At 35.7% G+C, this 13,574-nt stretch overlaps 2 protein-coding genes across 8 annotated transcripts in view; both read right to left on the bottom strand.

Moving 5' to 3' along the window:
- Positions 1 to 13,574, bottom strand: part of LOC111323477 (uncharacterized) — a 33,628-nt gene that overhangs the window by 4,972 nt on the left and 15,082 nt on the right. For 6 of the 7 annotated variants that reach the window (XM_022926836.2, XM_088740778.1, XM_088740779.1 and 3 more), the window contains 5 exons: positions 9,379 to 9,647; positions 6,681 to 6,810; positions 5,338 to 5,530; positions 4,417 to 4,794; positions 1,374 to 1,633 (listed from right to left, as the gene is read on the bottom strand). In XM_022926836.2, coding sequence (XP_022782571.2) covers positions 1,374 to 1,633; positions 4,417 to 4,794; positions 5,338 to 5,530; positions 6,681 to 6,810; positions 9,379 to 9,647 — 1,230 coding nt within the window. The remainder of the gene's footprint in view (positions 1 to 1,373; positions 1,634 to 4,416; positions 4,795 to 5,337; positions 5,531 to 6,680; positions 6,811 to 9,378; positions 9,648 to 13,574) is intronic. The other variant, XM_022926840.2, reaches the window with a different exon arrangement.
- On the bottom strand, positions 1,674 to 4,004 carry LOC111346180 (uncharacterized). Its single transcript, XM_022953485.2, has one exon. The coding sequence runs from the start codon at positions 3,666 to 3,668 to the stop codon at positions 2,022 to 2,024; it is 1,647 nt and encodes a 548-aa protein (XP_022809220.2). The 5' UTR covers positions 3,669 to 4,004; the 3' UTR covers positions 1,674 to 2,021.

Genomic DNA, 13,574 nt, shown 5'->3' with positions numbered 1-13,574 from the left:
CTTGCTGGAGTTTCACAACTGAACTATCGCCCCCATTAAGGCCTTGTAAGGCATCATATTTGTGCCACTTCTTCAACAATATGGATAGACTTCAGAAAAAAAAGTTATTGAAATTCCTGAATTTCTGAGTAAATCATACATCTTCTACATAAGAAAGACAATTAACCAAATTAATGCAATGAGCATGTTAGCCTCCTTTGAACTCTTGGAAATTTTGGTGGATGAAAATGCATTACCAAGTAAATGATGTGATTTTAGGACAGTTTACAACATCCTGTACAAATGAATGTTGAAAACAAGTTAAATCATGATCTTTTAGTTTATTCTATAAACCAAATTGACTAAAGCAACATCAAACAGGCTAAGAATATATATAAAAATTTGAAATGATTTACTTGATGATGGTGAATATGAACAAAATTGCAAAAGAAAAACTCAGAAAAAAATTAGTGAGATGAATGATAATGAATTTCTGTCAAAGAAAACATGAAACAAAATCAATGCAGCAAGTACAACAAATAAAATAAAAAAATAACAATGATCAGTGAAATGAGCAAGGAAAAGAAAAATTGAAGAGTGAGACAAGCAAATACAAAGGAGTCAATTTAATTTAACATCAACTGTGGCACATCACTGAAACACAAAGATTGGGAATCTCATCTACTAGAAAAGTTAAGCAAGACTCGCATGGGAAATGGGAAACAACAACAACTGAACTTCTTGCTGTCTGCAAGATATTTGTTTCTGCTTGCTGTGATAGTAATTTTTTTTTACTTGATTTTTATATTAACTTGGGAGTTAAAAGATACATGAGCAAAATTATTTTCAATGTTGAGTTCAATTTTGCTGATGCATAAACACAAAGCTCAAACCCTTTGACTCCCACGAAAGATTAACCTGTAACTTCTCCCTATAATATCCATAAAATATCCAGTAGACAGGTAATGAGAATACTCAAACTTATCGGGTAGAAGTTGATATTTTGGAACCTAATTAACAAGGAAATAAGTAAGGCTGTGGTTTAGCAGCGCCCAGTGGCCCCTGACGCCATACTTTTTCCCTTGGGCGACTCAGGAATTTTAGTTTTTTCATACAAAGCATATGCTGGGCACCCTGGATTTCACAGTTTTAAAGCACTGGGCCCAATTCAATTTTCCTTAGAGCACAGCCTTGCTAAGTAATAGCTAGAGGGAAGAATTTACTATCAGATCTTGGGAGTTAAAGGGTTAAACGAGAGAATTGACTTGTTAAATGGTGGTGGACCTTTCTCAGCTACTCTTAAAACATTCAAACTTCAAAGAACAAGATGCGTAAGGGAAAAAACAGCCAGAAATTGCTTGCAATCATTTCTGATCATTGCTAGTGCAGTGTACCTTCTACAGGTGTGGATGGACTAACATCAGACAACAGGGACTCATTTCCAGAATCACTCCTCACACGTGTTCTAAAGGGCTGCAAACGACTTGGTTCATTACCTTCTAAGGAACCATGGTCAATAAAACTGCTCTGTGAGCTTGATGCACTTCCTTCGGAATTTTTTGTAGGTAAACTGTCATGGCTTCCTGTTTTCAGGGCATCTTGCAGCATGTTGGTGAGATGGTCAATTTGATCCTCAACTGGATCACGAGAAGCTCTGAAATTCATTAATGCAAATTATGAGAAAAACAGAGAAAAGTCACCAAGAGGATTAGTTCATAATAGTTTTTTTTTTTATAAAGTGCAATCTGCTATAAAGAGTGCATTAAGAGGTGCAAGTGAAATAATTCAGCCATCACATTTAAAGCATATATGACTTACGTGATCGATGCTCAGATAAGGCCATAGGAAGCATTTTAAAAACTAAAATAATAGTTAACGGTAAAAAACTACGACGTTTCGAAGTCTGCATGACCTCATTATCAAGTAAAATGTTAAAACTGATGTAAAATTGTAGCTCGGAGATTATATACAAATAAAACGTGATAACTTCATTAGAATAATGAGCGTTCATTGTTATTGGTGTCAGATCGTGCAGTATATGTTTAAATAAATACTTTTGCACGTATTGAGTCAGACTGCGTGTTTAACTTTGGTTTTTGTTCGCGAATGAATAACATTTCGTGGATTAGGCAGTCCATTTTCCCGCGGCATTTCTTGAGAACGGAAAACATTTTCCCCAGGCCAGCGGACGCTACACCGTGGGCCTCCCTCAGATGCTTGCCAATGACAGAGGCTTTATGTTCTTCTATGCGTTGATGAAGATGGCGTGTGGTATAACCGATATAATCCGCATCGCACGAATCACATTTAAAAGTGTAAACAACGCATTGGTGGTTAATTAAAGCGGGCTTCTCTTCTTGTATCTTGAGCTTTCCCTCGATCTTACGACTCGTGAAAACTGGTTGTAGGTCAGTTCCGATTTTCCGGCCAAGATCTTTCAGCTGATGTCTTACTGTGTCGGCCGATTTTTGGTCTTTAAATGGTAAAGTTATTCTGACAGGTTTTTGTGTAGCCGCGTCAAGTTCAGTTGGGGTTTCGTGACGGCTTTGGATCGTAGAACTCGTGTACCAGGCGATAGCTGAGTTGATGAGTTTCACTGGGTACTTAAGCTTAGTAAACATCCGCTTGAGATGCTGGCATTCCTTCGTAAAAGATTCTTTCGTTGATGACAGGCGGTAAGCTCGGTTCAGCATTGTATTCAGCAGAGATCTTTTGTAACGCTGATCGACATGGCTCTGGTAATGTAAGAGCAGTCCTGTATCAGTTGGTTTATGATATACGCTTGTTGTCAGGTGGCAACCGTTTTTCTCAATCATCATACCGAGGAATGGAAGCTTGTTGTTTTCAGCAATTTCCATTGTGAACTGTATGGCAGGATGGCATTCGTTCAATGTTGAAAGGAAAGCTGTTGCGGCTTGAATATTTGGCATCGTGGCTAATGTGTCATCGACGTACCTTTTGTAGAAACTTGGTAACTTGTTGTTGCGATGCAGTTGTTCTTCAATGGAGCACAGGAAAACGTTTGCCATAAGGGGTCCCAGGGGCGAGCCCATGGCCACACCGTCCACCTGCTCATAAAGTTGACCGTCGAACTGAAATAGCTGATCTTTGGTTGCTATTCTTAAAAGTTCGGTAAGACCTGTCTTTGTGAGGTTGAGACCATGCGTTTCATTAAACCAGTTGTTTTTAAAGGCTTTTTCAGCGATGATCTCAATAGTCTCGTCGAGTGGCACGTTGGTAAATAAAGCACATACGTCATACGACACGAGAATGTCATTCGGGTTGAGTGGTGTTTCCCTTATCACTTCGGCGAAGGAGAAGATATCGCAGATAGTGTGCTGATTTAATGAAAGGGGCTTAAGCTTCTCTTCAAGCCACTTGGCCAGGGCGAAGTTGTAGGTCCCAGTCGATGATAGTATCGGTCGCATTGATAGTTGCTGTTTGTGAGTCTTTGGAAGACCATAAAGGTGAGCAAGCCGGGAACCTTTGCGACAAACTGTGTCAGCAATCGGCTTTGGCAGGATTTTTCTGACGACGGACTCCAGCTGTTTTTCTTTTTGTAGTAAGGGATGGTAGTGTTTAGGAGGCCGGCCGCGTGTTTTTGGTCTTTCTGTGTTGATAGGGGTGAACTTCGTTGTGTCTTTGATGGAAGCATCACTTAGTAGACGGATGTACTCTGTCTTGTCCATTACTACTACGCCAGATCCTTTGTCGGGTTTTGTAATGACAATGTCTTCCCTTCGTCTAAGTTGATTTATGGCTTGTTGCAGTGCTTTGGGTGGTCTTGGGCCTCTCCTTTGAATATAATTCAGGGCAATCGAGCGAAGAGTCGCGGCGGCTAATTCTTTTTGGTCCTCCGGTAATGTGGGTTCAAGTCGCCAGTAAGCTTTTTCAAAGCTGGCTTTTACATCACGAGCTGGCACAGGTTGAGCGATGGAGAATTTCAAACCACGGCAGAGAACTAACTTTTCAAAGAATGACAGTCGGTACGATGAGATGTTTGTAATGTGTTCGGAAATGCCGCGGGAAAATGGACTGCCTAATCCACGAAATGTTATTCATTCGCGAACAAAAACCAAAGTTAAACACGCAGTCTGACTCAATACGTGCAAAAGTATTTATTTAAACATATACTGCACGATCTGACACCAATAACAATGAACACTCATTATTCTAATGAAGTTATCACATTTTATTTGTATATAATCTCTGAGCTACAATTTTACATCAGTTTTAACATTTTACTTGATAATGAGGTCATGCAGACTTCGAAACGTCGTAGTTTTTTACCGTTAATTTTTATCATCAAATGTATTTCTAAACATTCTCTGATTAAAATAATAGTGGAATGATAACTCCCTTGTTCAACCATTTAAAATATAAGGTGTGTGTATATGTATAATACATCTTTTTTGCAACCAAAACTTTTCTTGATACCTTCTGGGTTTCAGATTGTGACTAGCACCGAGACCAGGTAGAGGAACTTTCTTCTGTTCCATCAGAGTTCCGCTAGTCACTGAGTGTGGAGCTGTATTCTCGTCTTCCTCATTGCCATTACTAACAACTCTAGTCACCGTTGTTACACTTGGACCTCCACTGGCTTGTCTTGTTACAGTAGTTGTTTTTGTATATTTGACATTGTGGGCACTGTGAATTGCATCAGCTGGAGTGACATGACTGTGATTGGGTAAGGGTGTGCTGGTCACCTGAGCTCCAGTGTGTACAGCTGTTGAGCTGCTGACAGAGTGTGAGACTGGACCATTCTGGAAGGGCCTGGACTCTAGAACCTTTAGATGAGACTTGTTTGACAAATCACTGTGGAAAAAAGAAATCACTTCATTATTTGTCAAGAAGGATCATAAATATTGTCCAATTTACTTTCCCTCAGTGGAAAAGTATTAAAAAAAAAAAAAAAAAAATTAAAGTCAGCAAAGAAAACAATGAGAACAAAATGCTGGAAATAAATGAAAAATCAAATTTTCAAAAAAATTAAATTTAACCTTACATCTACAAGGTCATTTTGATTTTATCAACTGAGCTGCCAAACACTTAACATCAGCTTTGAAACTCCTTATGGTGCCCAATTTACATTATCAACTTAGTTAATAAAACCAACATTACCTTGTTATACTCCCCCATTGACACAACACCACAGTTTCTTTAGAATGTTACCCTTTCTATTCTTGCATCTACAAATTTGGTTTAAATCTCCAGAAACTTTGAAACAAATATTTTTACAAGTGAAGCATCTATTATCGAATGAAGTTTTAAATTTCACTCCATTATACTTATGTTTCCCAGAAAAATGATGCCATTAAAATTGTGGTCATATAGTTGTAAGAAATGATAAAGTATTACCCAACATTGTCCAGCTCATAGAAAACTCCACAAGAGTTGTCTTTGATGTAGATAGTCTTTCTGTTGTCTGCATTGTTCTTGATCTTATCAGGGAATGTTTGGTTGAACATTGACTGTACTTGTTGAAGATCATCCAAACCTGCTGGTAACATGGCACGTTTGATCTCATCGCCATATTGAAGGTACACAACCCCTGAGACCCAAAGAGAAGAGAACTCAGTCTATTCAATAAATCAGCAGAAATAACATTCAAGTGATACATGACCTACAATTAAAAGAACTTTTAATTCCAGTTTCATTGACCTGTCGATCACAATATTTTCTCACATATGGATTACTTCTCCCTAAATAGTTAGTAAACTGAGCTATGTACCCTCATCACTGTCAGTATCAGGGGGGGAAAGTCTAGGTCAGTATTGGAGCCTAGTATTACATCCAGCTGGAGCTTGTCCCAGTTTCTCTAGCATAAAGTGACTGGAAGTACTACTACTTCACCTTGATGGGATGCCAGTCCACTGCAAGTCCCCCTTCCCCAGCATATCGTCCAGTTTCCCTCAATATCAATTAGTTAATCAATAACCCTTTTACTCCCAAGATCTTATTTGAAATTCTTCTTACTGTCTGCCATTCAATAGTTATGGCGTTAGTTTCAAGAATTGGGTATTGGATTAATTAATAACCCCCTAGTTGATATCTTTCTGTGTTCTCATTACTTGTCTGCTTGATATTGTAAGGAGAAATTCTGTCTTAGTCACTTATGGGAGTCTATGGGTTAAATGTTATTTATTTATTTAATTATCAACTATATTTTAGCAGAGATGCCCAGTTCAGCATATGCTGGTTTAAATGGGGCTCTGCAAACCCACCCATCCCACCCCAGGGTAGGACATCCATCACACAGTAATCTCGTGTGTGGGAAATCAACGTCTCCTACCCCTAACTCTGCAGGAGATGGCACCTCCATTTATTGGTCCCTATCCGGGAAGACTAGAGTATCTAACCATTTCTTAATGTTATAGAAAGGTAACATATCCTTCTCAATTATCTTTAAGACCTTGAGTGTTGGTCTGGCCAGGGCTCGAACCCTCGACCTCCCACACAACAGTCCAGCGCTCTATCCATTGAGCTAACTGGGAGGCAGTTAGACTCCTTTCACAAGAGAAGCACTGTGTCACCAAGAGTCTGACTATTCTTAACGAGAACTTGATGAAATGCCAAGGGGTTGCCTGTGTGAGAACTAGCTGCCAAAGGAGCTGGAGAAGCCATGTGAGGCAACCTTGTAGGAAAACTTTGCCTTACTACAAAAGTTGAGAAACTTAATTATTGCAAAAAATCCCCTTTACCTGGGGTGGAATTTGTGTGAGACACGTGGTTTTCCTCTCTTCTTGGCATTGTTGGATATGACCCTGGTTTGTCCAAAAGTAGTTCATATCTTTTCTGTTTAGGAGATGAAGCTGGAAGTGGCGGTATGGCCTGCAAAAATTGATTAAACTGAACATTGAAGTAAACAATGATCATAATTGCAACATGGTTGGCAATATCATGAGATAGTTAAGGCAAGGGGTAGTACAGAAAAAACAAAAATAATTGTTGTTGGTCACATTAACACAACCTGTACTGAAGTCATCATCAGGATCAAGCAAAAAATAATTGTCAACTGTCCCAGGACATTGCTCATAAAATTGATTTTTTTATCAGTTTAAAGACAAGTACACAAGGAAATGGAAGTGTAAGCTAGGAAAGGAGTACTATGAAAAAACATTTTCACAATGTCTTCACCTGGTAGGGAATGACAGAAAAGAAGTAGTAATCATGGTTAGTTTTATGTAAATCTAATTTTTAACAGTACTTTACTTCAACTTAATTGAAAACCACAACCACATCCTGGAAAATTAAAGAAGTACAGAAATCATATAAATACCAGTCACAGTGTGGTAACATAAAATGCAAACTGATGGAATACAATTTAAAAACAAAAAAACTTTAACGGTCACACTAGACATCTTCACAGAGGAGGGACAAAAGTCAAATAAGATTACCAGCTGCCTCTGTTTCATTAAGGGACTAACTTTCTTTCAGCTTGAAAAATTGCATACTGAGGCTTGCAGAAACTTGTTCTGTTGAATGAACTACCTATTTAATCAGTCATGGCATCCACAGTCAAGTTGGAAAGAAAATTAAATGCAGAAAAATGGAATGAAGAATGCATTAACTCAGAAGTTATTTTGCCCACACAAGCATCAATGAAACAGTTGAATGCATCACTTGGCACTTTGATTGGAGAAAGTTAAAAAATTAACACAAATGTAGTTCTCAGATGAAAGGAAAACCCCATCACCCCAGGCTATTAAACACAGCTTTATTAGAACCTTTAGAAGCAGAATATAGTTCTGTGTCGACAATCATTACAAAAACAGTATTGGCTTAACAAAATTTGGCCTTTCACTGAAAAAAATCTGCATAATGCATCAGTTAAAAACTAACAAAAACAGACAAAAAAGGTACATATACTTTGAATGACTGTTTCAAATAAACATACCCTAGTCCTACGTAAGTAACCTTGTTGTTCCATTGTGAAATGAGTGAATGGTGACCAATAATTCAGTGAAATGCTTGGGCCTTTTTTCATGACAATGGCTAGTGATGACCCACAGAGAACAATTTGCATGCCAGTTACAACAGACAAAGGGAACCCCCTAGTCAATAAACCTAGCTTAGTCTTAATCTCGTCTGGCCACCCTGTTATGCAACCCATATTTGGTATTAATAATAGCAGATTAGCTTTAAGGAAGGGATCTAAGCCAGTAAGAAAAAAATAGCAAATACATGCAAAAATAGTTACAAAAGAGCATTGTGATTAATTGTATTTTTTTTTGTTTTTTGTTTTTAGTATGTCTGTATTACATAATTACAAAAGTTTTTCTATCAACAATTAGTCCTTTAAGAAGGATATTTACATCCTAAAAATGTTAACTTGTAATTATTTTGATAGTGTGGTTTGAGTACAAAATAACAAAAACCACAAAACAAATTTACACTAGAGAGAGGATATATTTGCCGGCAAGGAAAAGAAAATGGCAAATAAAAGCAAGAAAACTCCCAAAGGTACTTTGTGATTAATTTTCACACCACTTTCCTTCCTTTCTAAGTATCTATTACAAAATTACAAAACTTTAATTCCTTAAATATAACGGTGTATTGGCAACTCTGGCATGACAACGTCAACAACTACAAATGTTGTAAAACTTGTAATTTTATCTGTTTAAATGCAGAACCATGCTATGCCAAAAGGAAATGGCTTAGTCCACAGGTGATTCACACTGTTAATATTGATTAGCACAGATGAAACGACCTCACTGAAATATTTACGTCCAAAGTCTTTCAAGGAAACACTAATTGAACAAATTCAGAGCTTCAGAAAACCTCAAACATCAATATAACGTATTCATGCAAACATAATTTTCAATTATAATGGAAAAATTCAGTGTTATTGCACTTACTGCTAACATCTTGAATTTGTGAACAGGGCCTCACCCAAAATACTCAACAAGTTTGCTTAAAATTCTACAAATTATCTAATCAGTAAGTACGAACTATTTATAATATTATAAACAATTGACAATGTTTCACTGTATGCAAGCAAAATATTGGGAAAAAACTTTTGAATAGGACTTACGCAAATGGAAAAACAAAAAAAATACTTTTGAGTCTAAGATTTTTGGACTGTAATCATAACAGTTACAAAGTACCCTATTCAAATACTGGAAAGATAGAAACTTTGGCAAAGCTAAGATGTGCTCTTAGAAGAACAACTGGGGGCTTGAAGGCTCTTGCTTCAGAAATCTGGGATGTATAGCTCTTAAAAGTTCATCCTATGACAAAAATTAGTCATTTGTAGCACCCCAGGTTTCAAGAGAGGACAGCTCTGATGCCTGAAAAGTAGTTCTTTGGTGGCACAGTTTACCCTTAGGATACTTGTTGGCTGTTACCAAACCCAAGTGCATTTAAAAGGGTGACAAACACTCACAGAAATAGTCTTACCGGCGGTATTTCTTGTATTCCATTTGGTTTGCTTTCATTTTGCTCCCCTGGTTTTAAACCAAACCGCTTCTTTACCATGGCAATAATCTGCTGACGTGAAAGTGTCTGGGCAGCCGGATTGTCCGGTTCACTGGAATTCCCATTTCCCTGTGCATGCAATCTCTTTGCCTTTTCGATATCTTGTCCGGCCTCCGACCCTCCTGTGGTTCTTCGTCTTGGCCGTCGTGCATGGCTCTTAGCTTCTGAATCACTGACAGTTGTGGCTGTATCTAAATAAAACAAAAAGTTTGTCATATTCAAGAATCTAGACTTCACAAGTAAAAGAATTTGTTGGTTATCAACTACAGGTTGATAAAGGTAAGTAGACAGCTTTCATATTGGCAAATTTTCACTGCTAAAACAAAGAGCTTACACTATAAATTCCAGAATTTGTTAAATTCACGGCAGCAGTTATCTATTGTTAAGAACTTAAAGCTTATAAGCAATTTAAGGGTTATTTGAAGGATTTATTTACCAAAGGCAATTCTCTCGGGTGCTAAAATGCCACAACTTGAAACAACATAGTTCATATAAATGTCACCTTTCATTCTATATATCAAGATCAAAATATTTTTTTGGACTCTATAATAACCAAACTGAACAAGTATTGAGAATATAAAAATAAAACAAAAAAGGATATATGTCTTGTCCTTCCACTTATATTAACTTTACCACAAACTATCAGAGCTCACAAAGAGAGCAGTTCTGCATTTCACTACACAAGAAGTCCTCACCATGCCATGACACAAAGAGATAGGGATCTTATACATTAAACAACAACTGCCAGGTTGAACTAACCTGCATAATCGGTTTTGAAAATGTGAGAAGCTTCATTCTCCATTTGAAAAATTGAAATAGTTTTGAAGAGTTTGTCCACAACAAAAAAGTCTTCTTTTCACCAGAAAAAGAAACTTGGCTGACAGACAGTGAACCTAAGATGATCCTACTTTTCACATACAGATGTCACTTAAGAATATTGAAACCTTGCATAAAGAGAATTGCCAGCAGTTACAAAAAAAACAATTAAAAAAAAAACTTAGCCAAAAAGCAGGCTAGGTATCAAAATAATAAAAGATTCCAGTCTGAAAAAATTGGACATGCACAGATATCAAAAAGAGCTGCAATTGAAAGGTTCACATTTATCTCCCTGAATCTTGTCAACCAAACTGTGAACAGTAAAATTAGCATATCAAAGGGAATACAAAGGTACATGACATTTACATTTCTAAGAAATGTTAATTAAAAATTAAGTGATTTCAGTAAATCGACAAATTAAAAGAATAGCACACATCAGAGGTTCAAGGCCAGACAAAATATCAGAAATTCAACCACTAAGTTGACTGGTTTTGAAATAAATTCTAAATTCATTCCCAGAACAGAACTTATTGTAAAGAAATACTATAGCTGTACTTAAAACAGTAACAAAAGCAGTTGTACATACATGTAAGTTTGGGGGGGAAAAACTGACTTGAACAAAAATGGAAAAGGGATGGCGAGGCTGCCAAAGATTAAAAATCTTTTAAAGACAACAAAGAATTAATTCAAAAATTCCTGAATAAAAATGTTTCATCTACATTGTGTAGCAACAGTTCAAAGAAACATTAAAGACACAATTTCTGATAGAGTTGACACTGACAAAACTAACAAAAATATCTTGTAAATACCTACATTAAAAGGAAAGTAAAGTAAAAAACAAACAAACAGACAAATTACAGGAATTTTAAAATGTGTCAACTTTTATACGCCACAAACAAAATTAAGTGGTTAAAAGTCCAAGAAATAAAACATCACTTTTTTCGGTTAATAATAAATGGTTTCTCCAAGAAGTTGCCTCTTAATAATTTATACCCTGAGAAAATACTGAATAAATAATTTTCCATGATCTACCAAACTGAAAACTAGTTCTGACAAATTTTTTTCTAAACATTAAATAAAAAAGGAATAGTTTACCACCAGATTGATAGCACTCAGTTTTAAGTCGACAGCCAATTGAAGAAATGACTTTCTTTACTTAAAACTAGCTCTAATTAAGATAAATTCAGCCTTTTATATATATTTTTTCTAAATATTAAATAAAAAAGGAATAGTTTACCACCAGATTGATAGCATTTAGTTTTAAGTCAACAGCCAATTGAAGAAACAACTTTCTTTTCACTAATCAATTCCTTCATGACTGCTGACTTCATTGATTTCTAAGATTTATTACAAATGGGCTGTCAATTAAAATGACATCTCATAAATTATGATCAGTTTGCAATTAAAGAAAGAAAGATACATTTTATCATTCCACAGCACTGATAATTTTACAGTATCTCACTAAGCAACATGGAATTCCAAGACAGAAAGAATGCTTAGATAAGAGAAGATACAATCAATTGACAGATGGTAAATGGAAACATGCAGACAATAAAAATATCCTCAAGATATAAATTTATAATTTAACAACTTGTTGATTCTGTGTGTCTGTGTGTCTATTGTTCAAAAGATAAAATTACATATCTTATGTTACATCTAATACAGGAAGTACACTTTCACAAAGCTACATTATACTTAAAAACAATTCTACAATTGTTGATTGATTTTAAATTGCCAGGCCTCATCAAGTGTAAATACTTGTTCTGATTAACTTTTTCTTTTTATCAAGTTAACCAGTTTAAAAGAAGTATATCACAATAAAATTAACATGGTTTCAAAAACCAACCTGAAAAATACCTCAAATCTTAACAAATTATTTCATTAAGTTAAAAAAAAAAAAAAACGTTCAAATTTCAAATAGATTCATCTACTTTACTTGTCTTTGTCAATGGTTACATCAGAGTATTACACTTCACTGAAGATGGTTCGACAGAATTTGGTTAAAATGTTTAAAAAAAAATTTAAGGGAACATCTGCCTCTGCCCGTCAGAAGGTCATGGGTTTGAATCCTAATGGATGTACTTGGAGTTTTTTTTTTTCTTTGAGTCTACCTAGGTAATTAACTGAATAAGATCATCTTTCACCTAACAATTTAGTAGTATAAAATGTTCTACCTTCCTGAAGAAAAAAAAAAAAAAAACACTGTACCCCTTCATGCTTATAGTGACCATGTCTACAACACCCGCTTTCCCGGTTCCCAAGGTAACCATTAGGACAAGGTTCTACGGTGAAGATAACCCCTAGAGCTCTATGTAAGTCACGCAACTTAAGGAATTAGGAGATTAGAATGAAAAGTTCAAGAATACTTGACCTTGCACCTTGAAATAAAATAAAATTACTTCAACTGTAACTTTGACAGCAAGATTATTGAACTCTGAAGAGTACATCACTGAGGCTTGAAAAGCTACTGGAGCATAAAAGCACCTTAAATATAGCTGTAATGTTATAGCACACAAGGATGACCTTAATACCAAAATCTTTTAGATGTAGCTCAACTGCAGATAAGCTCAATACAATCTTCAGAACTATTTCCTATGCATGCAAATATTTCCAATGAATTTAACAAGTGTTAGAATGTCACAAGAGCACTTATCTTTTGAACATAAATTTAACACATTTTACTTTTGATTACAATATCTATGCAAATGTTTATCTCTACAGGGATCTTTGTTTATAAAAAATAATCATAAACATGCTAAGATGCAAATTTGCTGAAAACCACAGATTAATATTAAAACCAATATTTTTTCGATGCAGACATACAATGTATATATGACTCCATTCCTATGTTTAAAATTGAAGATATGCATTTGTGACTCAATATAAACTTCAAATTTTAAGTTCACATGATTTGTACTAAATTTGTTGGCTCAAAAAATGATTCTGAATTCTTAACTAAAAGTAAGGAACGTTTAACTTCAGGGAGAAACAGGTAGTCAGTAATTTAAAATGAAACAACAACCAATTTTGTTCCAATATATAGGAAAAACCTCAACAACAAAATATCTTTTAAATAAATTAATTAACAAAAGGTAACCATTGTTTCTACAGTAAAAATATAGAGATGCATGGTTGTTCAATAGATTATAATGAAAGTGGTCTGTAGTACAGATACTAGGCATTGTTAGGAAAAGATCCTTATCTCAAAAACACAAAAGAACCAGCAAAATTCAATCAACATTCGACAAACAAACACGAAGAGGCAAGTTAATTGGAAATGCGGTTTGGCTAGAGTCTCCTGG

This window comes from Stylophora pistillata, chromosome 12 (assembly GCF_964205215.1).
Source record: "Stylophora pistillata chromosome 12, jaStyPist1.2, whole genome shotgun sequence".
In the NCBI taxonomy this organism is placed as follows: Eukaryota; Metazoa; Cnidaria; class Anthozoa; order Scleractinia; family Pocilloporidae; genus Stylophora; species Stylophora pistillata.
This window is presented reverse-complemented; position numbering and strand designations above follow the sequence as displayed.